The 27,504-nt window shown below is 35.3% G+C and overlaps 1 protein-coding gene across 1 annotated transcript in view; it reads left to right on the top strand.

Annotated features, from left to right (window-relative positions):
• The window catches only part of TMEM26 (transmembrane protein 26), a 48,009-nt gene extending 25,294 nt beyond the window's left edge, over nucleotides 1–22,715 (top strand). The window contains exons 5-6 of the mRNA XM_036895106.2: nucleotides 15,811–15,887; nucleotides 18,656–22,715. Coding sequence (XP_036751001.2) covers nucleotides 15,811–15,887; nucleotides 18,656–19,080 — 502 coding nt within the window. The 3' untranslated portion in view covers nucleotides 19,081–22,715. The remainder of the gene's footprint in view (nucleotides 1–15,810; nucleotides 15,888–18,655) is intronic.
• Nucleotides 22,716–27,504: the final 4,789 nt, after the last annotated feature.

The raw sequence follows: 27,504 nt of genomic DNA, 5'->3' as shown, positions 1-27,504 counted from the left end.
ACAATCATGAAGAATAAATTTAATATTTGTGTAAAGGACAAAGGGTACTACTTCATTATAACCTACTTAGCATTGCCTATTATTACAACATTTTATTTTTTCTTTGATTTTAGTCCATAATTCGAGTTGAGCGATTTAGGAAAAAGTCAGCAATTATGTCTACATCTCAATGATGTCTACCTCTTTTTCCTCAAATATTTTTAAATCAACTTCATTCTGTATGCAATTCATCTGTCTAATTCTTATGAATTTATATGGACTGGTGAGATATTGAAAATTTTTCTTAGCAGCTTGACTTGACACACCATGAAATTCAACTATTGTAATTCTACAGTTCAATGATATTTAACAAAATTTTAGTGTTGTGTAACCATCACCAGAATCCAGATTCCTTGAGGCTGTTTGCAGTCAATTCTCACTCCCACTGCCATCCCTAAGCAACTATTGGTAAGATTTCTGCCTCTAGGTTTTCCTTTTCAATATATTTCATGTAAATGGGATCATAAAATGTGTAGTCTTTTGTGTCTGGTCTTTTCACTTAGCATAATGTTTTTGGGGTTCATTCACATTGTTGAAGGTAGTTAGCTCATTTTGATTTGCTGAATAGCATTCCATGTATATACCACATTTTATTTATCCATTCAGTAATTGATACAGGTGTGTATTGATATTTTCTTGCTATTAAGAATTATATTGCTGAGACAGTACTCCAAAGAAGAAATTCATATGGCCAACAGACACATGAAAAGATGCTCCACATCACTAATCATCAGGGAAATGCAAATTAAAACCACAATGAGATATCACCTCACACCAGTAAGGATCGCCAGCATTGAAAAGACTAAGAACAACAAATGCTGGTGCGGATGCGGAGAAAGGGGAACCCTCCTGCACTGCTGGTGGGAATGTAAGCTAGTTCAACCATTGTGGAAAGCAATATGGAGATTCCTCAAAAAACTAAAAACAGAAATACCATTTGACCCAGGAATCCCACTCCTTGAAATTTACCCAAAGAATACAAGTTCTCAGATTCATAAAGACATATGAACCCCTTTGTTTATCGCAGTGCTTTTTACAATAGCCAAGATATGGAAGCAACCTAAGTGTCCATCAGTAGATGAATGGATAAAGAAGAGGTGGTACATATACACAATGGAATACTATTCAGCTATAAGAAATAAACAAATCCTCCCATTTGCAACAACATGGATGGAGCTGGAGGACATTTTGCTCAGTGAAATAAGCCAGGTGGAGAAAGACAAATGCCAAATGATTTCCCTCATTTGTGGAATATAACAATGAAGAAAAACTGAAGGAACAAAATAGCAGCAGACTCAGAGACTCCAAGAATGAATTAGTGGTTCATAGTGACTATGCACATAGTGGATCAGTGGCATCTTACTACACTGATGGACAGTGACTGCATTGGGGTATGGGTGGGGACTTGATAATATGGGTAAATGTAGTAACCACATTATTTTTTCATGTGGAACCTTCATAAGAGTGTATATCAATCATACCTTAATTTAAAAAAAATAAGAATGATATTGCTATGAACATTCACTTACAGTCCTTTGTATGGATGTTTCATTTCTCTTGGGTAGATACCTAGGACTAAAATGACTGGGTTTTATATTAAGTACATGTTTAATTTTTTAAGAAACTGCCAAACTGCTTTCCAAAGTGGCTTTACCTTTTTATATTCCATTTTCTCCATAGCCTTACCAACACTTTTTTTCAGTCTTTTTATGATAACCATTCTAGTGGGTTCATAGCAGTATCATATTGTGGTTTTAATTCACATTCCCTAATGAGTGATAGATAATGATGTTGAACATTGTTCCATATACTGATTCATTTATTTTCTTTGGTGAACTGTCTGCTCAAATTTTTGCCTATTTTTTGTTGGATTGATTTTTTCATTATTGAGTTGTAAGAGTTCTTTATATATTCTGGACACGAGTCCTTTATCAGATCCATAAATGTAAATGTTTACTCCCAGTACACAGGTTTTCTTTCATTTTTTGTCATTTGAAGAACAACTTTTTAAAATGTTTGCTGAAGTCCCATGTATCAATTTTTATTTTATGTACTGCTTTGGGTGTCATATCTAAGAAATATTTTCCTAACCTAAAATTACAAATATTTTTCTCTGTAATATTTAACTTAATTTTTGTGTACTGTGAGGTAATGATCTAAGTTTGCATTTTGTCTTGTATTGTTTTGTTTTTGTGGCATTGTCCCAGCACTGTTTTGTGTCTCAGTTGGAACCTATTGAGTCAGCACCATTTGTTGAAAGACTTCTTTTTCTATTTGATTGCCTTGGCATCTTAGTCAAAAATCAATTGACTCAATATGGAAGGGTGTTTTGGACTTTCTATTGTGCTATATTGCTCTATATCACTATCCTATGCCAGTACGACACTATTGTGATTACTGGAGTTTTATGGTAAGTTTTGAAACTGGATACTGTTAGTGCTTAACAGCGTTTTTTTTCAGAAAGTATTTTGGCTGTTCTAGGTCCTTAGTATTTCCATATAGCTTTATGATCAGCTTCTCAAATTCTACTTTTAAAATCCTGTTAGAGTTTTGATATGGATTATATTAAATCTAAGCATCAATTTGTGAAAAAATGGCATCCTAATATTAAGTCTTCTAGTCTGTGAACATGAACTATTTCATCATTTATTCAGTTATTTCTTAATTTCTCTCAGTAATTTTCAATGTATAAGGCTTGCACTGGTTTTCCTAAATTTATTCTTAAGTATTTTTTTCTTTTTAATGAAATTATTTCCTCACTTTCTTACTTAATATCATTTTCATGCTTTTTATTGCTACTGTAGAAATACAGTTGACTTTGTTATGTAATTATGTACCCAGCAACCAAGCTAAACTTGCCTATTAGGTTTGTAGATCCCTTAGGATTTTTTTCCATATACGGGATAGTGTCATTTGTAAGTAACAACAGTTTTGATTCTTTCTAATCCAGATGCCTTTGATTTCTTTTTCTGCCTTATTGCACTGGTTAGAATTTCTAATATAACATTGAATAGAAGTATTAAGAGTGGACATTTCAATCACAAAGGATAAGCATTCTGTCTTCCTCTGTTAAGGATGATGTTAAATATAGGTTTTGCACAGATATCCTCTATAAATGTCCTTGATCGTTGGAGGAAATTCCTATTTATTTTTAGGTTACTGACTTTATTTTCTCTCTTCCTTCCTCCCACCTTCCCTTCTCTCTTTCTTTCCCTCTCTCTCTTCCTTCCATCCTTATATGGACATTGCATTTTTTTAAGTAACTTTTTTTGTTTTTATTAAGTGTGGTAGTTGTCCTTTATTAATATAGTGTATTATATTAACTAATTTTCAGATGTTAAACCAAGCCTAACATCCTAGAATAAGTCACTTTGTTATGGTGTATAATACTTTTTATATGTTTCTGGGTTTGGTTTGCTAATGTTTTGTTAATTTTTACATCTATTCTCATGAGGCATATTGATCTGTAGTAATATTTTCTAATGATATCCTTTTCTAGCTTTGGTACCAGGGTAATACTGGCCTCAATGAATATACCTCAGGAGCATCTCTTCTTTCTTTTCCAAGACTTTCTATGGGATTGGTGTTATTTCTTCTTCAAGTATTTTGTAGAACTCACCTATGAAGCCATCTGTGTCTAGACTTTTGTTTGTGGGAATACATTTTTTTTATGAATACCCAAAGAATATGGCAGTTTTATTAAAAAATGTATATATATATATATATATTTTTTATTTTGGTATCATTAATATAAAATCACATGAGCAACATTGATTCCCCCCATTATCAAGTCCCCACTACATACCCCATTACAGTCACTGTCCATCACTGTAGTTAAGATGTTATAGAGTCACTACTTGTCTTCTCTGTGTTATAATGCCTTCCCCATGCCTCCCACCACCACCATGTTATCTGTACTAATTGTAATGACCCTTATTCCTCTTATCCCTCCCTTTCCACTCACCCTCCCCAGTCCCTTTCCCTTTGGTAACTGTTAGTCCATTCTTGGGTTCTGTGAGTCTGCTGTTGTTTTGTTCCTTCATTTTTTGCTTTGTTGTTATACTCCACAGATGAGTGAAATCATTTGGTACTTGTGTTCTTCCACTGGGCTTATTTCACTGAGCATAATATCCTCTAGCTCCATCCATGTTGTTGCAAATGGGAGGATTTGTTTTCTTCTTATGGCTGAATAATATTCCATTGTGTATATGTACCACATCTTCTTTATCCATTCATCTACTGATGGGCACTTAAGTTGCTTCCATATCTTGGCTATTGTAAAGAGTGCTGCGATGAAAATAGGTGTGCATATGTCATTTAGAATCAGGGATCTTGTTTTCTTCAGGTAAATTCATAGTAGTGGAATTCCTGGGTTATTTCTATTTTTAGTTTTTAGAGGAACCTCCATACTGCTTTCCACAATGGTTGAGCTAGTTTACATTCCCACCAGCAGTGTAGGAGGGTTCCCCTTTCTCTGCATCCTTGCCAGCATTTGTTGTTCCTAGTCTTTTCTATGTTGGCCATCCTAACTGGTGTAAGGTGATATCTCATTGTGGTTTTAATTTTCATTTCCCTAATAATTTGCAATGTGGAGGATCTTTTCATGTGCTTGTTGGCTATCTGAATTTCTTCTTTGGAGAAGTGACTGTTCATATTCCCCGCCCATTTTTTAAGAGGGATACTTGCTTTTTGGGTGTTGAGGCATGTGAGTTCTTTATATATTTTGGATGTTAATCCCTTGTCTGATATATCATTTATGAATATATTCTCTCATACTGTAGGATGTCTTTTTGTTCTGCTGATGGTGTCCTTTGCTGTATAGAAGTTTTTTAGCATGACGTAATCCCATTTTTCATTTTTTACTTTGTTTCCTTTGCCCAAGGAGATGCATTCAAGGAAATGTTGCCTGTGTTTACATTCAAGAGATTTTTGCCTATGTTTTCTTCTAAGAGTTTTATGGTTTCATGACTTACATTCAGGTTTTTGATCCATTTTCAGTTTACTTTTGTGTATGGGGTTAGACAATAATCCAGTTTTATTCTCTTGCATGTAGCTGTCCAGTTTTGCCAACACCAGTTGTTGAAGAGGCTGCCATTTCCCCAATATATATCCATGACTCCTTTATCATATATTAATTGACTGTATATATTTGGGTTTATATCTGGGCTCTCTAATCTGTTCCATTGGTCTATGTGTCTGTTCTTGTGCCAGTACCAAATTGTCTTGATTACTGTGGTTTTGTAGTAGAGCCTGAAGTCGGGGAACATAGTCCCTCCCCGCTATATTCTTCCTTCTCAGGATTGCTTTGGCTATTTGGGATCTTTTGTGGTTCCATATGAATTTTAGAACTATTTTCTCTAGTTCATTGAAGAATGCTGTTGGTATTTTAATAGGGATTGCATTGAATTTGAGATTGCTTCAGTCAGGATGGCCATTTTGAGAATATTAATTCTTCCTATCCATGAGCACAGCATGTTTTTCCATTTATTGGTATCTTCTTTCATTTCTCTTATGAGTGTCTTGTAGTTTTCATAGTATAGGTCTTTCACTTTCTTGGTTAGGTTTATTCCAGGTATCTTATTCTTTTTGATGCAACTGTGAATGGAATTCTTTTCCTGATTTCTCTCTCTGCTAGTTCATCATTATTGTATAGGAATGCAACATATTTCTGTGTATTAATTTTGTATCCTGCAACTTTGCTGAATTCAGATATTAGATCTAGTATTTTGGAGTGGAATATTTAGAGTTTTTTATGTACAATATCATGTCATCTGCAAAGAGGGACAGTTTAACTTCTTCCTTGGCAATCTGGATGCCTTTTATTTCTTTGTGTTGTCTGATTGCTGTGGCTAGGACCTCCAGAACTATGTTGAATAAAAGCGCAGAGAGTGGGCATCCTTTTCTTGTTCCTCATCTTAAGTGAAAAGCTTTCAGCTTCTCGCTGTTAAGTATAATGTTGGCTGTGGGTTTGTCATATATGGCCTTTATTATGTTGAGGTACTTGCCCTCTATTCCCATTTTGTTGAGAGTTTTTATCATAAATGGATGCTGAGTTTTGTTCAATGCTTTTTCAGCATCTGTAGAGATGATCATGTGGTTTTTGTCCTTGTTCTTGTTGATGTGGTGGATGATGTTGATGGATTTTCAAATGCTGTACCATCCTTGCATCATTGTGGGAATACATTTTATTATTAATTCTATATCATTATTTCTTATAAATATATGCAGTTATTGTATTTCTCTTGGGTCTGTTTTGATTATGTTTTTGTTTTGTGGGCTTATTCCATCTTATCTAAGTTTTCTTATTTTTTATATAATTTTTTTCATAATAGTCCTTATAATTTTATCAATTTCTGTACAGTCACTTTTTGTGCCCCCTTTTTGATTCTGAGTTTGGTCATTTATGTCTTTGTTTTCATTAAACTCATCAATTTTATTGATCATTAAAAATAACCAACCTTTGATATCATTGAACTCTCTATTGTTCATCTGTTTTCCATTTCATTAATGTGTGCTCTTATGTTTAATTTTTCCTTTCTTCAGCTTGCTATAGATTTGATTTGTTCTTCTTTTTTTCCTAGTTAGGTAAGATGAAAGCTTAGGTAAAAGAGCATATTCTCTTTTAACATGGCATTCAAAGCTACAAATTGCCCTTTAAGCACTGCTGTCCCTGCATTTCAGAAGTTTTGATATATCTTTTTGTTTCATGTAGTTCAAAATACCTTCCAATTTTTCCTTGGATCTATGGATTATTTAGAAGTGAGGTGTTCCATTTCCTTATGGGGGTTGCCCAAATTTCTTCCTATTGTTTTTTATTTTAATTCTGTTGTAGCCTGAGAATACACTTTAAATTATTTTAATCCTTTAAATTTATTGAGACTTATCTTATGGCCCTAGCATACAGCCAATCCTGGAGAATGTTTTGTGTGTCCTTGAAAAGAAAGCATATTTACGTGTTGTTTGGTTGAGTTTTGTGAAAATGTCAATTGTTGTTCAATTCTTCTATATTCTTCCTGATTTTCTGTCTAGGTATTTTGCCAATTATTGAGAATGGACATTAAAATCTTCAACTCTGCCTATTTCTTTTTTCTAGTATCAATTTTGACTCATGTATTTTAAGTCTTGGTTTTTTGGTGTGGAGACATTAATTTTTAAAGCATCTCCCTAATGAACTAATTTTTTTCCCCTCATCAAATGTCACTCTTTTTTTCTAGTAATATTTCTTTTCTTTAATTTTTTATTAAGGTATGATTGATATACACTCTAATGAAGGTTTCACATGAAAAAACAATGTGGTTACTACATTTACCCATATTATCAGGTCCCCACCCATACCCCAATGCAGTCACTGTCCATCAGTGCAGCAAGGTGCCACAGATTCAGTATTTGCCTTCTCTGTGCTACACTGTTATCCCCGTGATCCACCACACCATGTGGACTAATCATAATACCCCTCAATCCCCTTCCTCCTCCCTCCCCACCCATCCTCCCACACCCCTCCCCTTTGGTAACCACTAGTTCATTCTTGGAGTCACTGAGCCTGCTGCTATTCTGTTCCTTCATTTTTTCTTCATTGTTATACTCCACAAATGAGGGAAATCATTTGGCATTTGTCTTTCTCCACCTGGCTTATTTCCCTGAGCATAATATAGACAATGGAATACTATTCAGCCATAAGAAAGAAACAAATCCTACCATTTGTAGCAACATAGATGGAACTGGAGGATATTATGCTCTTGTAATATTTCTTATCTAAAAGTCTATTTTGTCTCCTATGAACCTTGCCACTCTATTCACTTATGATTACCATTGGCATGGAGTATGCTTTCAAACTCTTTGTATGTTGGCATCTAAATTGTGTCCCCTTTAGACCACATGTAGATGGATTTTGCATTTTTCCCCCTAGTCAGAAAATCTTGTCTTTTGGTAGGATGTATATTAGTTCCCTAGGACTGCCATAACAAAATATCACAAACTGAGTGGTTAAAACAACAGAAATTTATTCTCTCACAGTCCTCAAGGCTGAAAGTCCAATTAGATGTTAGCATCTAATTTCTAGTTTCTACTAGAAATTGGTTTCTACTGGACACTCTAAGGGAGAATCCATTCAATGCTTCTCTCATGACTTCTGGTCATTACTGGCAATTCTTAGTGTCCCTGGGCTTATAGACACATTATTCCAATGTCTGTCTCTCTTCATGAGAATATGGAATTCTCCTCAATGTGACTGTCAGTGTCTCCAAATTTTCCCCTTATTATAGGGACATGAGTTGTTGGATTAAGATTCATGTTACTCTAGTATGATCTCAACTTGATTACATCTGGAATGACTATTTTCACATAAGATCACATTGCAAAGCACAGGTAAACATGAATTTTGGGGGGACATTATTCAATCTATTAGAATGTGATTAGACCATCAAAATTTTATGTAATTATTAACTTGGTTGATTTATACCTGACATTTTGTTACTTGTTTTTCTGTGTTTCATGTCCTTTTTGTTCCTCTGTTACTCATTTACTGCTCTAAAAATTATTTTAAATAAATGATTTTAATATCTTTATTTTTATATTATTTTAGTAGTTACTCTAGGGATTACAATGTATATTTCTTCTGTTGATTTTTTAAACTTTTTTACTGAGGTACAAAACTACATGTATTTTAAACTTCACATTCTAAGTTAATAGCTCCATTTCTTTTCCACTTTTTTGCTATTATAATATATGTTACATCTTTATATGCTGTAAACAAAGGAATACAGTTTAATAATTATTGTTTTATAAGCTTGTACTTTTTAAAAGAAATTGAGAGAAGAAAAGATTGACTGTGTATTTATTTTACGTTTCTATTTACCCACATATTTTTAATTACTCCTGGTGTCATTCCCTTTTAGCTTGAAATATTTGTTTATTGTTTCTTTAAGGAAAACCTACTAGCAACAAATTCTGCTAGTCTTTTTCCAAAAATGTGTTTATTTTGCCTTCATGTTTGAATAGTTTTTCTAGATATAGAATTCTTGGTTGACAGTTTTTACTTCAGTATTTTATATGTATCATCCCATTGTCTTCTGGCCTTCATTATTCCTGATGAGATGTTAGCCATTGATCTGTTGTTAGTTTGTTGTTACAAGAGGATCAGTTTTCTTCTGTTGTTTTCAATATTTTTTCTTTATCTTTGACTTTCAGTATTTTGGCTGGGATGTGTCTAAGTGTGGATCTCTTTGTCTTTAATCTTACCACAACATTGTTGATCTTGGATCTGTAAATTAGTGTTATTCCTCAAATTTAGGAATTTTCAGCCATCATTTCTTCAAACATTTTTTCTGCTCTGTTCTCTCTTGCTCCTTTTGTAACTCCAATTACTTATATGTATGCTTAATTATGTTCCACAGGATTCTTAGACTCTATTCACTTTTCTCCCATCTATTTCTCAGATTGTGTCATTGATTGTGTCATTGCTCTTCAGACTGGATAACTTACATTAATTTACCTTCCAGGTCACTGATTCTTTTTTCTACCATCTCAAATCTATACATAGCGTCCTACTATAGAATTCACCTAGCAAATTTTCCATTTCAGTTCCCATATTTTCAACTCTAGAATTTCAGTTTCATTTTTTATAACCTATATTTATTTAGATGATTATTATAGTCATTTTATTGAGTTATTTACATAATATTTTTCTTTAATTTATGTAACAGACTTTTATTTCATTGTTTGAACATTTATAATAGTTGCTCTGATGTCTTTACCTGCTAAATCCAACATCTGGACCCCACTGGAGTCAGTGTCTATTGATTCATTAATATTTTTCCCTGACTATGGGTAACACATTTCTATTTCTTTGCATGTCTCATACTTTTTTATTGAATACTGGAAATTTTAGATTATATTTTGTAACAATTTGCTATGCTCAGGTTTGCCCACCACTCCGGCTTCTTCTTCTTGTTTTTATTGTCTCTGTAAATTGCCTGAACTTAATCTGAGGAATCTACCACCCCTTTCAATGCAACCATCAAGGTCTCTGCTCTATTTTTTTTTGAATTCTTATTTCTGTTTTTAGTATGTCTTATTAGAGTCGCACCTATAACTACATATTTTACAGTCAGCCAATGATTTGGACAGGGTTTGTGATCAAACTCTTTATGACTTCCATCCTCTGCCCAAGGATCTGTGTAAGGGTTGGAGAGTACATTCAAAGTTCATATTTTCATTATGATTTTAGATTCATTATATGCCCATTTTTAAAATTTCTACTGGGCCATCTTAGATCTTCCCTACACATGTTTGGCACACATGACTTCTAAAGTGTATGAAAGTGAGAAAGCTGGAGATGATACATAGTATGCTCCTCTCAGGAGACATTTGGAATGGAATTGTCAGTGTGACTAGAAGAATAAGTCAGTTCTAGAATTTCTTAAACCCTTACCATGGGAAACAAAGAGATGTTATCAACAGATTATTCAATTCATCCAATCCAAGTCATCAAAACAGTAGTGTTCTTGTCTAAGAGTTTTAGAAGTTTTTGTACATCAAGCCAAAAACTGAGGTTGGAATGAACACATTCAGCCTTGGAAAACTGTATTATCAACCTAAGCTGCCTGTTTCTAATTTAGAAGTTTAAAAATAAAAGGCTTTGCATTTTGCAAATTAAAAAGAAATTTATCTAGCCTTTCTATGACTCTCTTACTCTTGGAATCTCTTTATTAAACTTCAAATTAGTCCACCAGTAGCCTCAGCTGGGATTGCAACCTCAAAGTAGCAAAGCTGTAGTCTTTTCCATTCATTTACAACCACCTTTATTACTTTTACTTACCATGCCTCTGAACATGGGACTTCACACTCACTACAAATCAAGTCAGGAGACTTTGGCCATGAAGGGTCTCTGGTTTTGGTCAGTCTGAGCGACCAAGCCAGCCTTAACATTCCCCTTAACTTGAAATTCTAAAAAGGTTTATTACTAAACATAGGATTCTGATATCCTTTTTCTTAGAGAATTTACTTTGTAAAACTTGCACCTCTAAATTCTCTCTCTGCCCCTTTGAGATGTAAATCTTCTTCCAGCCTCCTTCCAGTTTACAGCCCAGGAAAATCTTTCTTGAGGATGTAGGAACCATCCCTTTGAAATGTGGTCATGAAGAAGGATAGGATCCTTATCTCTCAGTCTCTTTGGGATGATAGGAGTCTAACTAAATCAGTTTCAACTAGCAAACACATTGTCCTCATCACTTTGTTCAACCTTGCACTCTAATGTCCTCTAGTACTTTTCTGCTAACTCACTGGAGTGTTCTAAAACTCTCCTGTTTTGTTTCATTGGGGATGAATTCAATCTGTCTCTCCTATTGCAGTAGTCTTGAATAAAGGCTTCCTTCAGTGTTGAACTCTGGTTCAGCTTCTCTTTGACATAGCCTTACTGCAGGGATATGGTAATATATCAAGGAAAAGAGTATCTCAGATTCCCACTGTTCTGAACTGAAGTTCTACCAGTTTTTCATGAATACATGTTTCTCAATTTGTTATTTGCCTTTGGTTAATTTTCAAAGATCTATTCTTAAGTGATTCCCATAGCATTACTTTTACTTCACTATGAGCATGTGACCACACAAAGGAGAAATTTCCTATGGTTACAAAATGTTATTTTCATTTAGTTCTTTTTGCTTATTGAAACATTTTCCTGGGCTAGATACTTCATTTTCTTTCTTTTCTCTCCCCTTGCTTTCTTTTTTTCCCCCATTCTCTGGAGAGGTTTGTTGCATGCTTTCTTAAAAGCTAAATGAATTCTACCCACTGCCTATCTTTCATCTGCAGAAATATTTATACTTCTTTAAAAGAAATAGCTAAGTAAATTAGCAATGTATGACTTTATTTTTACTTTTCACCCAATAGATTTGCTGCACTAATCTATGAAATCTAGTCTTTCATCCTCCTAATTCTCCAAGTACAGAAGTGATACTCACATCTACACTTAGGACACTTCTCATGGTCTTGTCTCTTTATGACTAGAGTCCATTGTCTTCTTACACACTTCTAGTTGATATTTGTGAAGAGAGATTACACATGAAAAAGTGGGGTGAGACAATGGGGGAGACAGTTACACAATGGGAAAAATGTGGGATAAATTCACTCCAAAATTCCTTCACAAACTTTTAGTGTTCACCACGGAAGCTCAGTGGTTTATTTACATTCTCTTCAACCTTCTTAAGTAACTTTTACTGTCTGACTTAATATTACAAATTTGTTTGTTTCAAAAATTTTCTGGCCATCTTTTCCAAAGTTATTTTTGATAATTTTACTAACATGCTTCTCAACACTCACATTCTCCCATATTTTGTGTGTGCTCAGATAATACTTCACATGCACACAACAGACATTAATCATTGTAGTGTTAGAGTTTGGCTTATGTAGGACCTAAGATTGTGTTACTATTTCTCCTGAGTTTAGATAATGGGGAAATTAAGACACAGAGACTTTAAAAATTATGATCACCTACGACTACAACTTCTACTGCTACTACTGTTTATTTATCACTTACCGTATACCAAGCGCTGTTCTAAGGGTTTTTGTTGTGATAAGTTACTTAGTCTTTACAACAACACTCCGAGGTGGATACTATCATTATCATCATTTTACAAGCTGAATAGAGGCAGGCAAGAGAAGTTGAGAAAGTCTCAAGGTTACATGGTAATAAAAAATATACCTAACTTGTAGTCATCTACCGTACTTAGTCTGTTATCAAGTGCTGTTCTAAGAGCTTTGTATGTTTAACATATTTAGACAACATACTTAATAAAATTATTATATAAAATCCAATAGCGATTATCATAATCATCATCCCCATATCGAAGGTGCATAAACAAAGCATAAAGATGTTAATTACTTACTCATATTCATGCAGCTAGTAAATGACCAATCTGATATTGGAGGCCCACATCTTATCTCTCTGGCAAGGGCTGAAGCTAGTATTTGAAATCTGGCAAGCTAGCACCAGAGCTCATGCTTTACTCTGCTTTTTGCTGTCTTGCAGACAAAATTGCACATAAGCTTTTGGTAGAATTATTGAAGTTAGAGATTAGAAGAAACTTCAAATGTAACCATGTATTGAAAAATCTATTTTACATCTGTTGCAAAGTTCTCTCCAAAATTTCATCAAGTTTTTGTCCAGACTTTCTTTGAAAATTCTCACTAATAGAGAATGTCCTAACCCCAGGGGCAACTCATTCTATTTTGAGTTAATATTATTAGCAAGTACTTTCCTCTATTATGATGAAATTTGGATTCTTATAGAACAGATAAAGCCCTTTGAACCACAATTGGCTCTCTGAAGTCACAAGAAATATGTTTAATTCCTTTTTTTCACATGATAGCCCTTTAAATGTGTGAAATAAAGTTCTTAAGGATTCTTCTCTAATTTTGTTTCTTGAACTATCCACATATAACCTGGCTCTGTGTCCTTTCACCATCCTAGTCCCTCTCTTTTGGATCAAAAATTTTCTAAGCATTCCTCCTAAAACATGAAGTATAATACATATTTCAGATATATTCTGAACATCGTAGACTAGAGCAGGGATAAAAATTTCCATTTCCTTCATGGAAATAGTATGGTATAATGGTTAAAAGGGCAGATAATGAAATCAACTATCAAGTTTTTATTTCTGCTCCCAATACTTATAGCGACATAACTTTGCACAAGTTTCTTCAACTCTCTATGCCTCCATTTCTTCCCTGTTCGACCAAACAGAAATGATAAGTGTGCCTATTTTGTAGAGTTGGTATGAAGAAACAAGTAGACATCTACCTAACACACAGTATGAGCTCAAAACCTGTAGGTAAAATTATTTTAAAATGCAGGCCTTTATTGAAAGTCTACTATATATAGACTTTGACATTGCAAAGAGGGAAAAGTTATAGACTACATTCCCTAGGCATTTCTGCTTAAAATTCTAGACTTTGTATTTCTTGTGAAGCTACCTATGATTGCCTTTGATTTTGGAAAATCATAAATCATGTCACACTGTGAGCTCATAATTAGATAATAGTAAGGAGAAATTCCTGAGCCTTTTTTATGGGGGCCTCTGTGAAATGCTACCTCTTCTATCCTATTCTAGGTCATCCAGTTATATCCTGTCAAGATATTTTGGAACCTTGTGTGTATCTTCTGGGGTATTTGTTTCCCAACCAACCTCCGTGTCATATGTGCATATGAGAAGCCTTCCATCATTGTCAGCAACCACATCATTGATGTGATCTGAAATAGAACAGTAACAAAGGCAGAGCCTGCAGCAAACCATCAGGGAACTCCCTTTGGGGAGTCATTTATGCAGTTAGGAATCTACCTAACTGTACTCACTCCCAGAACATTTCTTAATCTTGCTCATAAGAACACTATGGAGGCTTTTCCATAAGCTTTGTTTAAATCCATATATCAATTCTTAATTTATATATCACTACCTACTTGTTAATTCTAACTTTATTTTAAAAAAGAGAGAGAAAATAATCTTAGTTGACTGCAACTGCTCTCAGAGAACCTGTGTTGATTCCTAGTAATTATCTTCTTCTTCATAAGAGCTCTCAGGAATCTTTTAAATAATCACTTATGTAATCTAAATAGGGAATAATAGTAAGTATGCCTTTTGTAGTTTATACTTCTGCTTCATTTTGAAAGTTAAAACTTCATATTTTTGTCATCAACTTTGTCTCCACCATTAACTGCCAACCCAGATAATGACAGCTTAGAAATCTCGTTTACAAGTTCTCTCAGAGTTTTAAGATCTAATTTTTCAGGCTCTCAATACTTGAAGCATTTAAAGATATCCCTTACAATCACCTTATTTAGTTTGGTTTCAATTCCTCTTCCCTGATGCTTTTCTATCCCTCTTCTATCTGAAAATCCCTCTTAATAGAGAAGTTGGCAACAAAATCTATTATCATGCCACTAACCTCAAATTGATAACTTCTTCTGTATTTTTGCTAAAATGAAGTCTTTGATACTTCTTTAATATCCTTTGTATTTGTGTAACTTCTATTCTTTCCGATTTTAGTTTTGAGACCATTCTCCTAGGTCTGTGGCACTTTTGTACCTACCAGGTATGTGTCCTCCTCTTGTGCATTCAACAGTTCCTTCCACAAATGTTTGTTGAGTGTCTGTTATTTGTCAGACACTGTTCTAGGCACTAGGGATACAGTGGTGAGTAAAACAGTCATATTCCTTGATGTACATTCTGGTATCTGAAATAAATATTTGATTATTGGATTTATTTCCCCACCATTTTTCCAAATGAAGATAGCTTTCTTTCACATGCTGAGCTTTTAATTGCTGAACATCATTTAGTCCTTTTGAGATGTATTTTTAAGTTAGAGTCTCAGGATCTTAGAACAATTTTCACTTCTTCTTCTTGAAATCAGCCTTATAAATTTACAGGTCCATGTCTAATTTTTTTCTGAACATTTCTCTCCCATAATGTTTCCATGATTTTGTAAAACTAAAGACAGCAATAAGGGACCTAGATGCTTTGCCATAATTCACACAGATGTTGGCACATTTGGAAGTTGGTTTTAAGTCTCAGATTTTTTTTTTTTACTTCTTTTTCTTTATTCCATTATAATCATGCATGGATTTTTCATGAGTTTCTTATATCACCAAGATATTTTGACAGCTCTCAAGGGGTTTAATAGGGTATACTCAAATATAAGAAAAAAAAGAGAACAGACTTTTCTGCACGTGGCCATTTAACTTAGCATTATTACTAAGTTAAAATTTTGTCTGCATTCTAGGAATAGCCCTACCCTGGTCTATGCCATCCTCGTCATATGGACCTGGAGCATGCTGCAGTTTCCACTTGACCTGGCAGGTAACTGTCTTGATGTTTGTACAAAGAAACAGAAAACCATAACTCTTAAATATCAACTGTAATAGACCTAAGGAGGCATTTGAGAGGATTATCATTTTTATCATTTTGTTATTTTGGTGTTAGTTCTGATACAGTTTAAAGAAAAGTAGATTGAAATCAGAAAGCCATGTGTGGATCCATTCTGGCACATGAGTCTGAGATCAGTGAATGGACCAGAGCACAGTTTTATATTCATTTGAAACAGTGATTCTATCACTTATGATTTATAAAACCTCCTGAGAATTAGTTAACACATCTTTGCCTCAGTTTATCAGCCATGAAACGGAACGATGATTGTGGTAACCAGAGTTGGGGATTCTTGTGATGACTAAGATACAGTTTATAAAGTTAAGGGTGGTTGTAAAGTGCTTAGATGCAGCTGCTGACATATAAATATCTTCACTTGATATTTTTAAAGGGTCATTTTCATTCCTTTGTTAATCTTATGGATTAGAACATCACAGGAAGTAAGTGCCATTTCAGGGCCAAGTGGAAAATTAAAATTTTCCTTAATAGTGGCCTCTGGGATCCCACTGGTCTTACTTTAGTAAAGATATAAACCCCTGAGATTTTTCAAGAACTAAAGTGTTTTCCAGGCATTTCTAGTGTACTAGTGATGAGCTATAGCTGCATGGTTCAGTGCAGGACCCAATAGCCACATGTGGCGATTTAAATTTAAATGTAATTAAAATTAAATTAAATTAAAGTTCAGTTCCTGAATCACACTAGCCACCTTTGAAGTGCTTAATTGTCACATGTGACTACATATTAGATAGAACTAAAGAAATAGAATATTTTTACCATTACAGCAGGGTCTACTGGACAGCATTGATCTAGGAGCCCTGGAATTTCGATTTGGGAATTCCCTGGATGCCACTTTACTCTGAAGAAATTCTAGGATTTATTAATTACATTTCCTTAAGTCTGACTTTTTTTTTTTTATTGGCACCCTTCCTGATTGCCTCCGGAATACAATTAATCTTAGGACAGGGATACTTAATTTTTTTTCTGCATCTTTATGGCTCTGATAGGCCAGTTTCAGAGGACGTTTCAGACCTTAGCAACAACCAATTTCTGAAACAGAATTATCACCAGAATAGATTGAAAGAGTGACCATGGCTTTTTGGGAACACCAAAAATCTATTTACTAGTTAATTACATAAAAAAAAAAAAGTATGCCAATCACACACACACACACACACATTTTGTCATAATGTGTCCTAGAAGGCACTCCATACCCATCGATCAGCTGGTGTCTTGTGACAGAATACTAGGCACCATCACTTTAGATGGTGAATAATATTCTTAGGAGGTCCCCTGGGAGCCACTCCTTGTCCCTAACTCCTTAAGAAAGGCTATTATTGATCTCATGTTGGTTTTCTTTTATCATTCACTCTGTTACTACTCACCCTCCCATATCCTGCGGTTTATAGTCTTGCTAAGAACATTTTTATTTAAAGAAAGAAATTTTGTAAACTTTCAGGGGTGATAATGTTATGCAGCTGTTTGAAAAACAAAGACCAAATGTTACTGCTGATTAAATCACTATTGTATTTTCCAACAAACAGTACATTATGTTTGCCCATATCAAAGCAGCTTCATAATCTTTGCAGTCTCTAGCAGACTAAGGCATTCTTTGTTTGAAAACTCCAAGTGGAACCCTTCATTATTATAAAAGGATTATTTTCTGCCCTGGACCTTGAATTAAATTAACATTTTAGAAATTAAAACAAAGAGGTTCATCTGTTGATTGGACCTCCTTTTGTTCAACTGGAAAATCAGTAATTATATCCAGTCCTCCTTGTAAACTGTGAAACAAAACCGTAAGGAATTAGAATAAACTAACAATGGCATTTATTTAGGCCTTTTTTCCCCACCATTAAAAAATATGTTTAATATGATTAAGTTTGAATTTGAATATAAGTCCTTGAATTTTCATAGCATAATTTACATGTATGGCCAAATGAGTCAACCTGTAAATGGGCATATCCCAAAGAGAAGTCCAGAAAGATCTGGGCCACATATATTCTGCTCCATCTCCCAAACTTCAGTGGTCAGTAAGTCTTCATTACTCCCAAGGGGATGATAAAGTGAGGAAGCAGAGAGGAGGCATTGGTGTTACTCTAATAGAAACAAGCAGAGCTAGTGAATAGGAGACCCTCTTCTCACAGGTATTATTGTTATCCCAGTTTTCAGAGGAGGGAACTGAGGCCAGGGAAATTTAAGTAACTTAGCATCTTGCTGCTAGAAAAGGAGGGAGCCAGGAGAGACAGCCAACTCTGTTTTTTGGCCCAGAGCACCCTGCCACGGTGTCCCCTTGCACTAAAGACCCAAGGATGGATGTGACACTCTTTTATTTTGTATTCTCTTTAGCCTAGTCAACTGTGCTTTCCCCAGTATGAGGACTAGAAGGTGATCTGAGATTTCTTACATGGATGGAAACTAGAGAACTGACTTTCTTTGGTGTGTTTTATTGAAATTACAGCATGATCAATTTTAAATATAAAATGACTGGCATGTAAATATAAAATATTTATATTGGATTATAAAATGAAGGATGTTAAATGTTGAGTGTGGTTTCACTTGTTCCACCCAGAATTAAATGATAGGATTACTGCCAATCGTTAACTAGCAGAGCACCCACTATTGAGGACTTTTCCCCATTTCACTCTGTCTTACCTTTCTGCCCTCCCCAGAGGTACACTAACTGGTCTGTCTTGTGTTTTCAGTACACAGTGTTGCATGCCCCTTGTCTGTGACAGCGAGGGGGTTCCCAAGCCTGTTATTTTGCCAGTACAGTGCTGATCTGTGGAACATCGGAATCAGCGTCTTCATACAAGACGGTCCCTTCCTTGTCGTGCGTCTCATATTGATGACCTATTTCAAAGTGATAAACCAGATGCTGGTGTTCTTTGCGGCAAAGAACTTCCTTGTGGTGGTGTTGCAGCTCTACCGCCTGGTGGTGCTAGCTTTGGGTGTGCGTGCTGTGCGAAGTCAGCTGGCAGGCCTGAAGGCAGCAGGTCACAGCTGCTCAGGTGACCTGGCTGAGAGTGGAGGCTCACCTGGGGACTGGGAGGGAGGCTCCAAGGAGGACGTGGCTGTTCCCTTGCAGGCCTTGCGGATCATCTCCGACAACCCTCACACCACACCGTAGTTATTTACTGACAGCAGCATGCAACTGGAATGTTGGACTTTCTGGTTCTTCTTACAGACAGAATTATGCTCTCTCTCTTTTATTAACCTTGGCATATAATAACTTTCAAAAGGAAAACATAAAAAGTGGTGTTAAACCAAAGCCGAGGAATTTTTTTTTTGACTGAATGGAAAGAACTTTGATTAGTGGCTCTCGCTACAACTCCTGTGTGATGCTATCAGATGTTACAGTTGTTCAACGACTAAGTGATTTGTTTGTCTTGAACTGTTTGAAGAGCTCTGGACAGGGTTACAGTGACATGCCCTCAAAAGATTTAGTGCAGACAAACTGTCTCGGCTGTTACCTGAAAATAGAGAAGCTTTGAACTTTGGCTCTATTGTCAGACTATCTCATCTGATCTTTTCTGCAGAGTCCCTCTGACATCAAAAAATGTACATTCAATGAATGCAGAACAAATGAAGGGAAAAGTGCCTTTAAGATTACCTCACTGTGGGCTGGAATCAGTGAAAATCTCCGCCCAGCTTCATAGCTTTGAGAGCCCTCTTCATCACTGCACAGACATTCCCAGGAAAATCATTTTTCTGGGCTGATGTTGTATTCTGTCATGGTGCATATGCTCTTAAAGAAATGTTATTGCTTTTGGCTTGGGCACTGCAAAATTCACAGCAACCATTTCAGTTACAGATCTGCTGGTTGCAAGGCAGGAAATAGTGGTAATGCTAGCAAAGTCACAATTTCCATTCTGAGCATGATTTGCGGTATTCGTCAGTATTTTTCTTAACTCCAATTTACCATTTTCTGTATTGCCAAGTCAAATTATGTGGGTTGATGTGAAGAAGCACTGAAACAATGAGTATAGGCATTTCAGGCCCTTTAAGTATTACCCTAATTTCTGGTGTCTGCCAGCAGTAACTTCTCTGAACTGCTACTCTGGAGATGGCCTTTGGTCTCTGGGAAGGTATTGGTAGTGGAGGCTTGCCTCCGCCCCGCACACAGCCAGGAGCCCTTGATTAGTGACAGGGACGAGAATCAGGAGATCCACTTTTCTTCCCTGAATTACAACTTGATTTCCCCAGTGTTGAAATAGTCACACTTTCCCTTTATACACCTCTGTACTTTCCAGATGGAGGTGATTCCGATTCTTTTAAAGTGATTTTTGCCTTTAAAGATATAGTGTGAAAATTTACCTGGCTAAATAACAGTAAGTATATGAGGCAAACAGTTCCAAAACTGTTCTTTTAGGGTTCAAAGTGTAATTCCTTCTTGTTATTATGCTCAGTAGTTCAAAGGGGCATTAAAGATAAGGCAGGCTATGACCTCAGACTGAGTATGATCTATTGACAACCAATTGGAACAATTGTACCTATGAGGTTGTGTGACATGAAATCTGTTCCAAACATCTAATAAAAAGTCTCATAGGCAAATTCTGTTTCAATACAGAGAAACATATTTTCTAATTAATGGCTTCTTCAGTGCCTGATATCATATGTTCTTATTTCTTTTTTCCTTCCATGTATTTCTAATTTTAACAACATGGTAATTGTAAAATTACACATCAAAGGAATGGAATACATTTATAAATTTCCATAATAATTTTATGAAAGTTAAGACCGGGAAATCATGTTTATATAAAGTAAACAACTTTTAAGGGTATGATGTTTAAAATGCATAGCAATTGAAAGCAAAATAATAGCTGCTATTTATAAAAATGCCTCAGCAGAATCTGTTTCTATGTTGACTGTTTTATGCTGAATGTTTTCCTCCACAACATGTATGTGCTGCTTATTATTGCAGATTCGCTCATGGCATACTTTTCATGTTTTAATTTTTTCCTTCTAGCAAAACAAACATCAAGTCTCTAAAAATAGATAAAGTATAAAGTAATATGGCTGTTGCAAGGATATTTTTAAATGCTTTCAAATCTGAGACTTGGCTTGGCTTCATGAATGAGTTTCTAGTGTTTAAGTAAAGTATTTTGTAATTAGCATTCCTCCGAAGGCCTGGGAAATAGTCAATCCAGAGTCTAGCTTTACTTAGAGTGCCAGGAAGGCAAAGAGCACCCAGAACCATCTCAGCAATTAATGGTGGCAAAAATAGACACATGCTTTGCAAGTTTTCCAGGAATATCCGCTAAGGGCAGCCTTTGTTAACCCAACTGCCAGTATTCCCACTCTTGGAATGACTATTCCCATACCAGAAAAAAAAATCTATATTCATTTACTTTATTAAAAAAAAGAATCAAAGTCCAGCTTGTATCCCTAGGACCATCAAAAAAAAGTTAAAAATGTGTTCAGTTAATTGTTATATTTCTAACATAAGACTGCTAAACACTGAAATACCTGAAAATATCCAAGCATTTGCTATATAGTGGCTACAGAAGCGTTGCCTCCTGTGTGTCGACATTCTGTGACTTGCTTCCATTTTTTTTGCAACAAGATGACTGACTCCAATCACCTGTATAATGTGACACAAGCCATACCTCTCCACAGCTCCCAAACACATCTCAGCATCCCCAACCCATAAAGAAAGTGGCTTATTTGTGGTCACTGGTGCTGTTGTTATTACTGTCTGTGTGCTTATTTAATTGATTAACGCTCAATCAAGTGTCTTCCTAAAAACATACCCTTCCATTTGTGAGAAAATACAGTGTCCATGTTGGAATGATGCTGTGTGGGAGCACACCTCAAAACCAGCTTGTGGGTTTTCTTTATCTTTATTCGATGAGTCCCAGAGCACATGACTTGACATTGTGAGATTTGTAAACTGTCTTTGATTATTCTGTTAATTGTTATTTAAGCTGGAACTGAGGATGTAAGAAAACAAAAATTTATATTGCCCAATACAGTCTTTAATCTTCCAAAATGAAGATTTCTTACGCAAATTTATCAATTGGCTCTGTTGTAATTCCACTAACATGTCACAGCACTTCAGGCTTTTTAAGACCAGAGAGACGGAGCCAGAAATATCAGGATTCACTATTGCAATCTTAATCATTGGCTCATTACTGAATAGGAACTTCTCAAAGCCCTGGGAGGGCATGCATTGTAGGTGCCCGCATGTTAGGGTTTCCTCCCAGGTTTCAGAGTTCAACACTGACTCTTACTATCTTTGGCATTTAATCCAGTAACTCCCAAGCAATTCTGTTAAAAGAGAGAAATAATTGCAAAAGACCAAACCTCTGTCCACCTTCACCCTACTTCAATGCCAGGAAAGTAAAATGCTGAAATATATTGCAAAGCCTCAGAGTGTAAGTGAAAAACCAAACAATCTTGAATTATAAGAAAAAAAAAAGTTTTACTATTTTTCTAATTTTAGATTTTTCTTTTTACTTAGTGGACATTCTGATCCACTCTCAGAAACATTTGATTTGGGGTTCTACAAGGCAGCTGGAGGACATTAATATCTTTGAGGCTTCAGATAACTTTCTATATGATGGGAGTAACTCTAAATAATGTTTGAGTAATCAACTGCTGCAGCTATATTTTATAGGTGTCTCTTCCTTTGAATTTTTCTTCCTAGAATATTTTATAAGGATATTTTCTCTGAATTATTTATATTTGTACTATTTTGATATGAATGACCTTTATTATACCCATTAAATAGTTTGTGTACAACTTTATTTTGATGTCTGTTTTTTGTATGCACTTCTTGTCTTTGTTCTCTACTATAACTCATATCATTTAGTTTTTAAGCTCAGGTTTTTAAAAAAAATCTGATTAGAATATAACAAAAGTGGCATTTCAGACTAGTGAGGAAAGACTGACCAATTTTATAAATGATGTTAAGAAATTTTGTGAACCATCTGGAAAAAATAAAGTGAGATTTTTATCTCATGCACTACATAGAAATAAATTCCAGATGGATTAAAGATCTAAATGTAAAAGTGAAAACTATAAAATATTAGACAAAAATGTGAAATGTGTCTTCAGCATTTGGGGAATGGGACAGATCTTCCAGGGAGACTTGAAACCCAGAAGCTGTGAAAGACAAGACTGACAGGCTTCCTATGTGAAGTTTTAAAAATTCTGAATACATCACTATTATTTTCTTTCCCAGAAAAAGGTGTCAGTGTGCTCATACAAGAAAAATGAGGGGTATAGGAAATAGAAATAGAAGCCAAAATTATCATTTGTAGAAGACTGAGTCTTGAACATCTAAGAAAAGCATATGAAAACCTAAGAAACTATTAAAAATAATCTAAAATCACCAAAAAATCAATGACTTTTCTATATATATAAAGAAATAGCACATAGAGTATGTATTTGAGGAAGAGATTTCCACTACAATATAAACTAGAACCATAAAATACATGGGATTAAACTTAATAGATATATAAGATCCATGTGAAGAAAACTTTAAAATGATTTTGAGGGTGGTAGGTGAATAACTTAACAAATAGAAAGATATATTTTACTGGGGAGTGGTAAGAAAATGATATTTTGAAAGGTATTGGTTTCTTCTGAATTGATCTATAAATTTAGCACTATCTCCATGATACCAGTGAGACTAATTCTAATGACTATGCAAACTAATTATAAAGGTTTTATGATAAAAATATGCATGAAAGAATACCTAGAAAATACTGAAAGTAAGAAAAAACCTAGAGATCTTTCAGTATATTTAAATATTTTATATAGCTGCAATGACCAAGAGAGTTTGATTCAGTCAGGTTGAAAAAGGGAACAAAGTAAGGTCGAAAAATATCCTGGAATACATAAGTATTTTGATATATGGTAAGTTATGGGACTGGGCTGTGTGTGTGTGATAGAGTATTAAAAGTGGTTTAAGGTCCTCAAAGTACCAAACTGGATTCATACTTAATATTTATATTCAAAACATTTCCAGATGGATCAAAGAATTAAACATAAAAAATAACAAATAGAGAACTTTGCTTTTATAATTGCAATGGCAAGAATGTTTTCTAAATAAGACAAAACTAGAAACCATAGATGATTCATAAATTTCAATTTATAAAATTAAAATTTTTAACATCATAAAAATACCATAAGTGACTTCAAAAGTTGAACAAATTGGGTGTATATTTTTGCAACAAATGTACCACAGCATTCATTTTCTTAATGAGTAAACAATTCTTACAAAAATAAAAAACAAAAAACAAACAACATTCTTTGGAAAAATGAGCAAACAATAGGATACGATTCACAGCAAAAGGAATAGTTAAGGAAACAAATCAAACCACAATGAAATACCATTTCCAAATATGGACTAAACCACAAGAAACCATTTTTCAATTATCAGGTTGGCAAAGATTCAAAACAATTTCAGAATGCTATATTAGAGGGGAACAAGAGAAGCAGGCATTTTTATTCGTTGCTGGTGAAGATATAAATTGGTACAACCCCTCTGGAAGACAATTTGACAGTATCAGTCAGAATTAAAAATACATTTATCATCTGATCCAGAAATCCAACTTCTAAGAATAAATGAGTGCAGATAAATGTGTGCAAATAATTTTACAGATAAAAGTGTACAAAATGTATGTATAAGGTTGTTGAGAGCAGTAGCAGCCGAGTGATCAATAGGATCATTATTAAATTATGGAAAATCTATACTACATATACCATGTAGTTTTTAAAAAGAATAAGTAGATCTATAGTGCTGATTAGGAACAATCACTTAGATACTTTGTTATGTAAAAGTAAGGGAGCAAACCATGAGTGAATGTATCACTCATTTTATAAATGTTATCCATGCCTTTACAGGTGGCTAGTAAACATATGAAATGATGCCCAAGTTTCCAATGATCATGGACATTCTCACCTTTTTTTTTCACTTTCTGCTTTCTACAGTTTGAAAGTTTTAAGTATGTATTACTTTCGTAATTTTTAAAATAATTATTAATTAAAAGAACCTTACCAACTCATCAAGCCTGCTGCCCTGTACAGATACTCTGATACCATTTTTCAAATAAAGCAAAGGCACATCAACCATTTTTACCCAAGAAAATACTTTGCCATTATAAGGATGATGTTCAGATGCTTTAGATAAGTTGAATGTTTAAACCGTGTCAAATTCTGCTTGCCCTATGAAGTGTCAGATCTTGAGAAATAACAAATAGATCTGTAAGACCACAGAAAAATCAACCTGACCAAAACAATTAATTGGGTCTTGATGACTTCTATGGAGACCACGTTGCAACAGCCTGCCTGACACTTTCACACTCCCTGACATTCATGGAGCCACCTAAACAAACTCTAGAGGCATTTCACACTGAATTACAGTCAAGCTGATTTGCCAAGGAGGGAGGGAGAGAGAACTAAAGGAATCCTGAAAGAGAAAAGTTCAGAAAGAATCTGATGCATTGGTTTCCAAGTTTGTATTCATAGCCTATCTAACTTACATAAGTCAGCTTTTTAGATTTTGTCAGATATTTACTAAATTTATAATTGACTGTGGTAAGTGATCAAATGGATTATAGGCAAATCCAATCAAATTACTGAGGAAAACAAAATTTCTAAACCAACCATATGTCAGATATCATACAGTCTTTGTATCCAAACTAAGAATTTCGGGCAAGCAAAATTGGATCTACAGAACAAAATATGCTTTCTCTGTGGATGCTGTTGTTCAGCTTCTGCCAAAATCATACTTGGAGAATTCAGATGGTTGTGGCTTGGGATCTTGGGGGTTGTTTCTACCTTCTGGCAAAGAATGTTCTTCCCTGTTACTCAAAAGTTCCCATATGACCTGAGTGACAGCTAACAGCTGGGTCATAAGCTGTAGTTACTTCATCAGGTCTCTTGGTTTCAACTAATGCCTACAACTAGTGGTTTTTATTGATATCTTTCCTGGATTCCATGCCCAGATTTGGATCTTTGCTAGATATTCTGTAAGCATGACACACTCAATATATATAAAATACATATTTTACCACATTCAACTCCCAATATACTCCCCTCCCTGGGATCCACACAGTGGCTAGCAGTTTCGCCAGCCACCGATGCTAAAACTGGAGATATCCAACCCTTTGCTCTTCTTTCTTATCCCTCCTACCTAATCCCAAAGTCTTTCACGTATGTTGCTTGTAATTCATTTCAATCTTAAATCTATCCTCTCTATTTCAACAGCTGCTATCCTAATTTAGTGTCTCATCTTGTGTTGTTGCAGTGACTGCAGTCATTTCCCAACTGGTCATCCAACCTGGTTTAATCCCCATCATAATATCCCAAACTGCATTCAAAGCTTTTCTAAAATGCACAATTGATCACGTGTCTCTTCTATTTAAAACACTTTGATGATGCCTCACTGCCAATAAAATCAAACATAAAATCACAAGGATATCATTTAAGACCTTTCTCAAGCTGGCCCTAACCTGACTTTTCAAATTTGTTTCCCATCACTGCTCTCATAAATGCACGTGCACACACACACACACACACACACACACACACACACACACACTCACACACACTCACACACACACACTCACACACACACACACACACACACACATCACCACCATAACACACTACTCATGTTTCCCTAAACTAGCCATCATCTTTTACATTGCTATGTGTTGTGTACACTGTTATTTCTTTTTTCAGTGATTCCCTCCATTGCCACCACTCCATTACTGATTCCTTTCTGCTCACCCTTCACCTCTCAGGGTGGCCCTTTTCCCCCATGGCCAGGGAAGGAAGAAAAGCCTCATCAGCCAAAATTGATCAGCACCCTGTGGGAGCCCCAGAAGAGTGGGCACATGCATTCTCAGACGATAGAAGCATCCTGCAGTCCTGGATCCCTGATTCCTAGGGTTTCCTTTGAAGAAGCCATGTTGAAGGGAACACCAGGTAAGAGAAAGTGCATGTAGAGTACAAGATTTGTCACTTATTTTGGTCCCAGACTAAACCTGCAGGAGAAGTAATGGATCAGTGGTCCCCAGAAGTTTTCACCTCTTCTTCTCAGGAGAACTGTGCAGTTTCTCCTATATTTACTAATGCAACAGCTTCTCTTAATATTGCCTTATTAATACACTCCCCTGTTCCTCACAGATATTTCCCCTTCCAGCACTTCTTCCCACTGGTTGATCACCAACTTTGGCAAAATAACCCACAAAAACTTCAGAAGGCTTAGCTCAAAGCTTACATTCACCTGCTCCCAGAACCAAGTGACTCATCTCCTTTACTGTGTATTCGTCGCACTTTGTACTTGTCTCTGTCTCAGTGTTAAACAGAATACATGTAATGATATTTTTATGTGTCTGTCTCCTCCAGGCCTGTGAGCTATCTGAGGGCAGGGGCCATGTCATACTCTATTATAATAATCACACAGCACCAGACACACTGAAATTGTGTCTGTTTCTAGAATTCACCAGGCTTCTTTCTTTCTGAGGATTTTGTTCTTGCAAGTGTTTCTTCCTAGCACGACCCCAGCAGCACTCCCCCTTCCCCTTCTCCACCCCAT

This window comes from Manis pentadactyla, chromosome 8 (genome assembly GCF_030020395.1).
Source record: "Manis pentadactyla isolate mManPen7 chromosome 8, mManPen7.hap1, whole genome shotgun sequence".
NCBI lineage: Eukaryota > Metazoa > Chordata > Mammalia > Pholidota > Manidae > Manis > Manis pentadactyla.
This window is presented reverse-complemented; position numbering and strand designations above follow the sequence as displayed.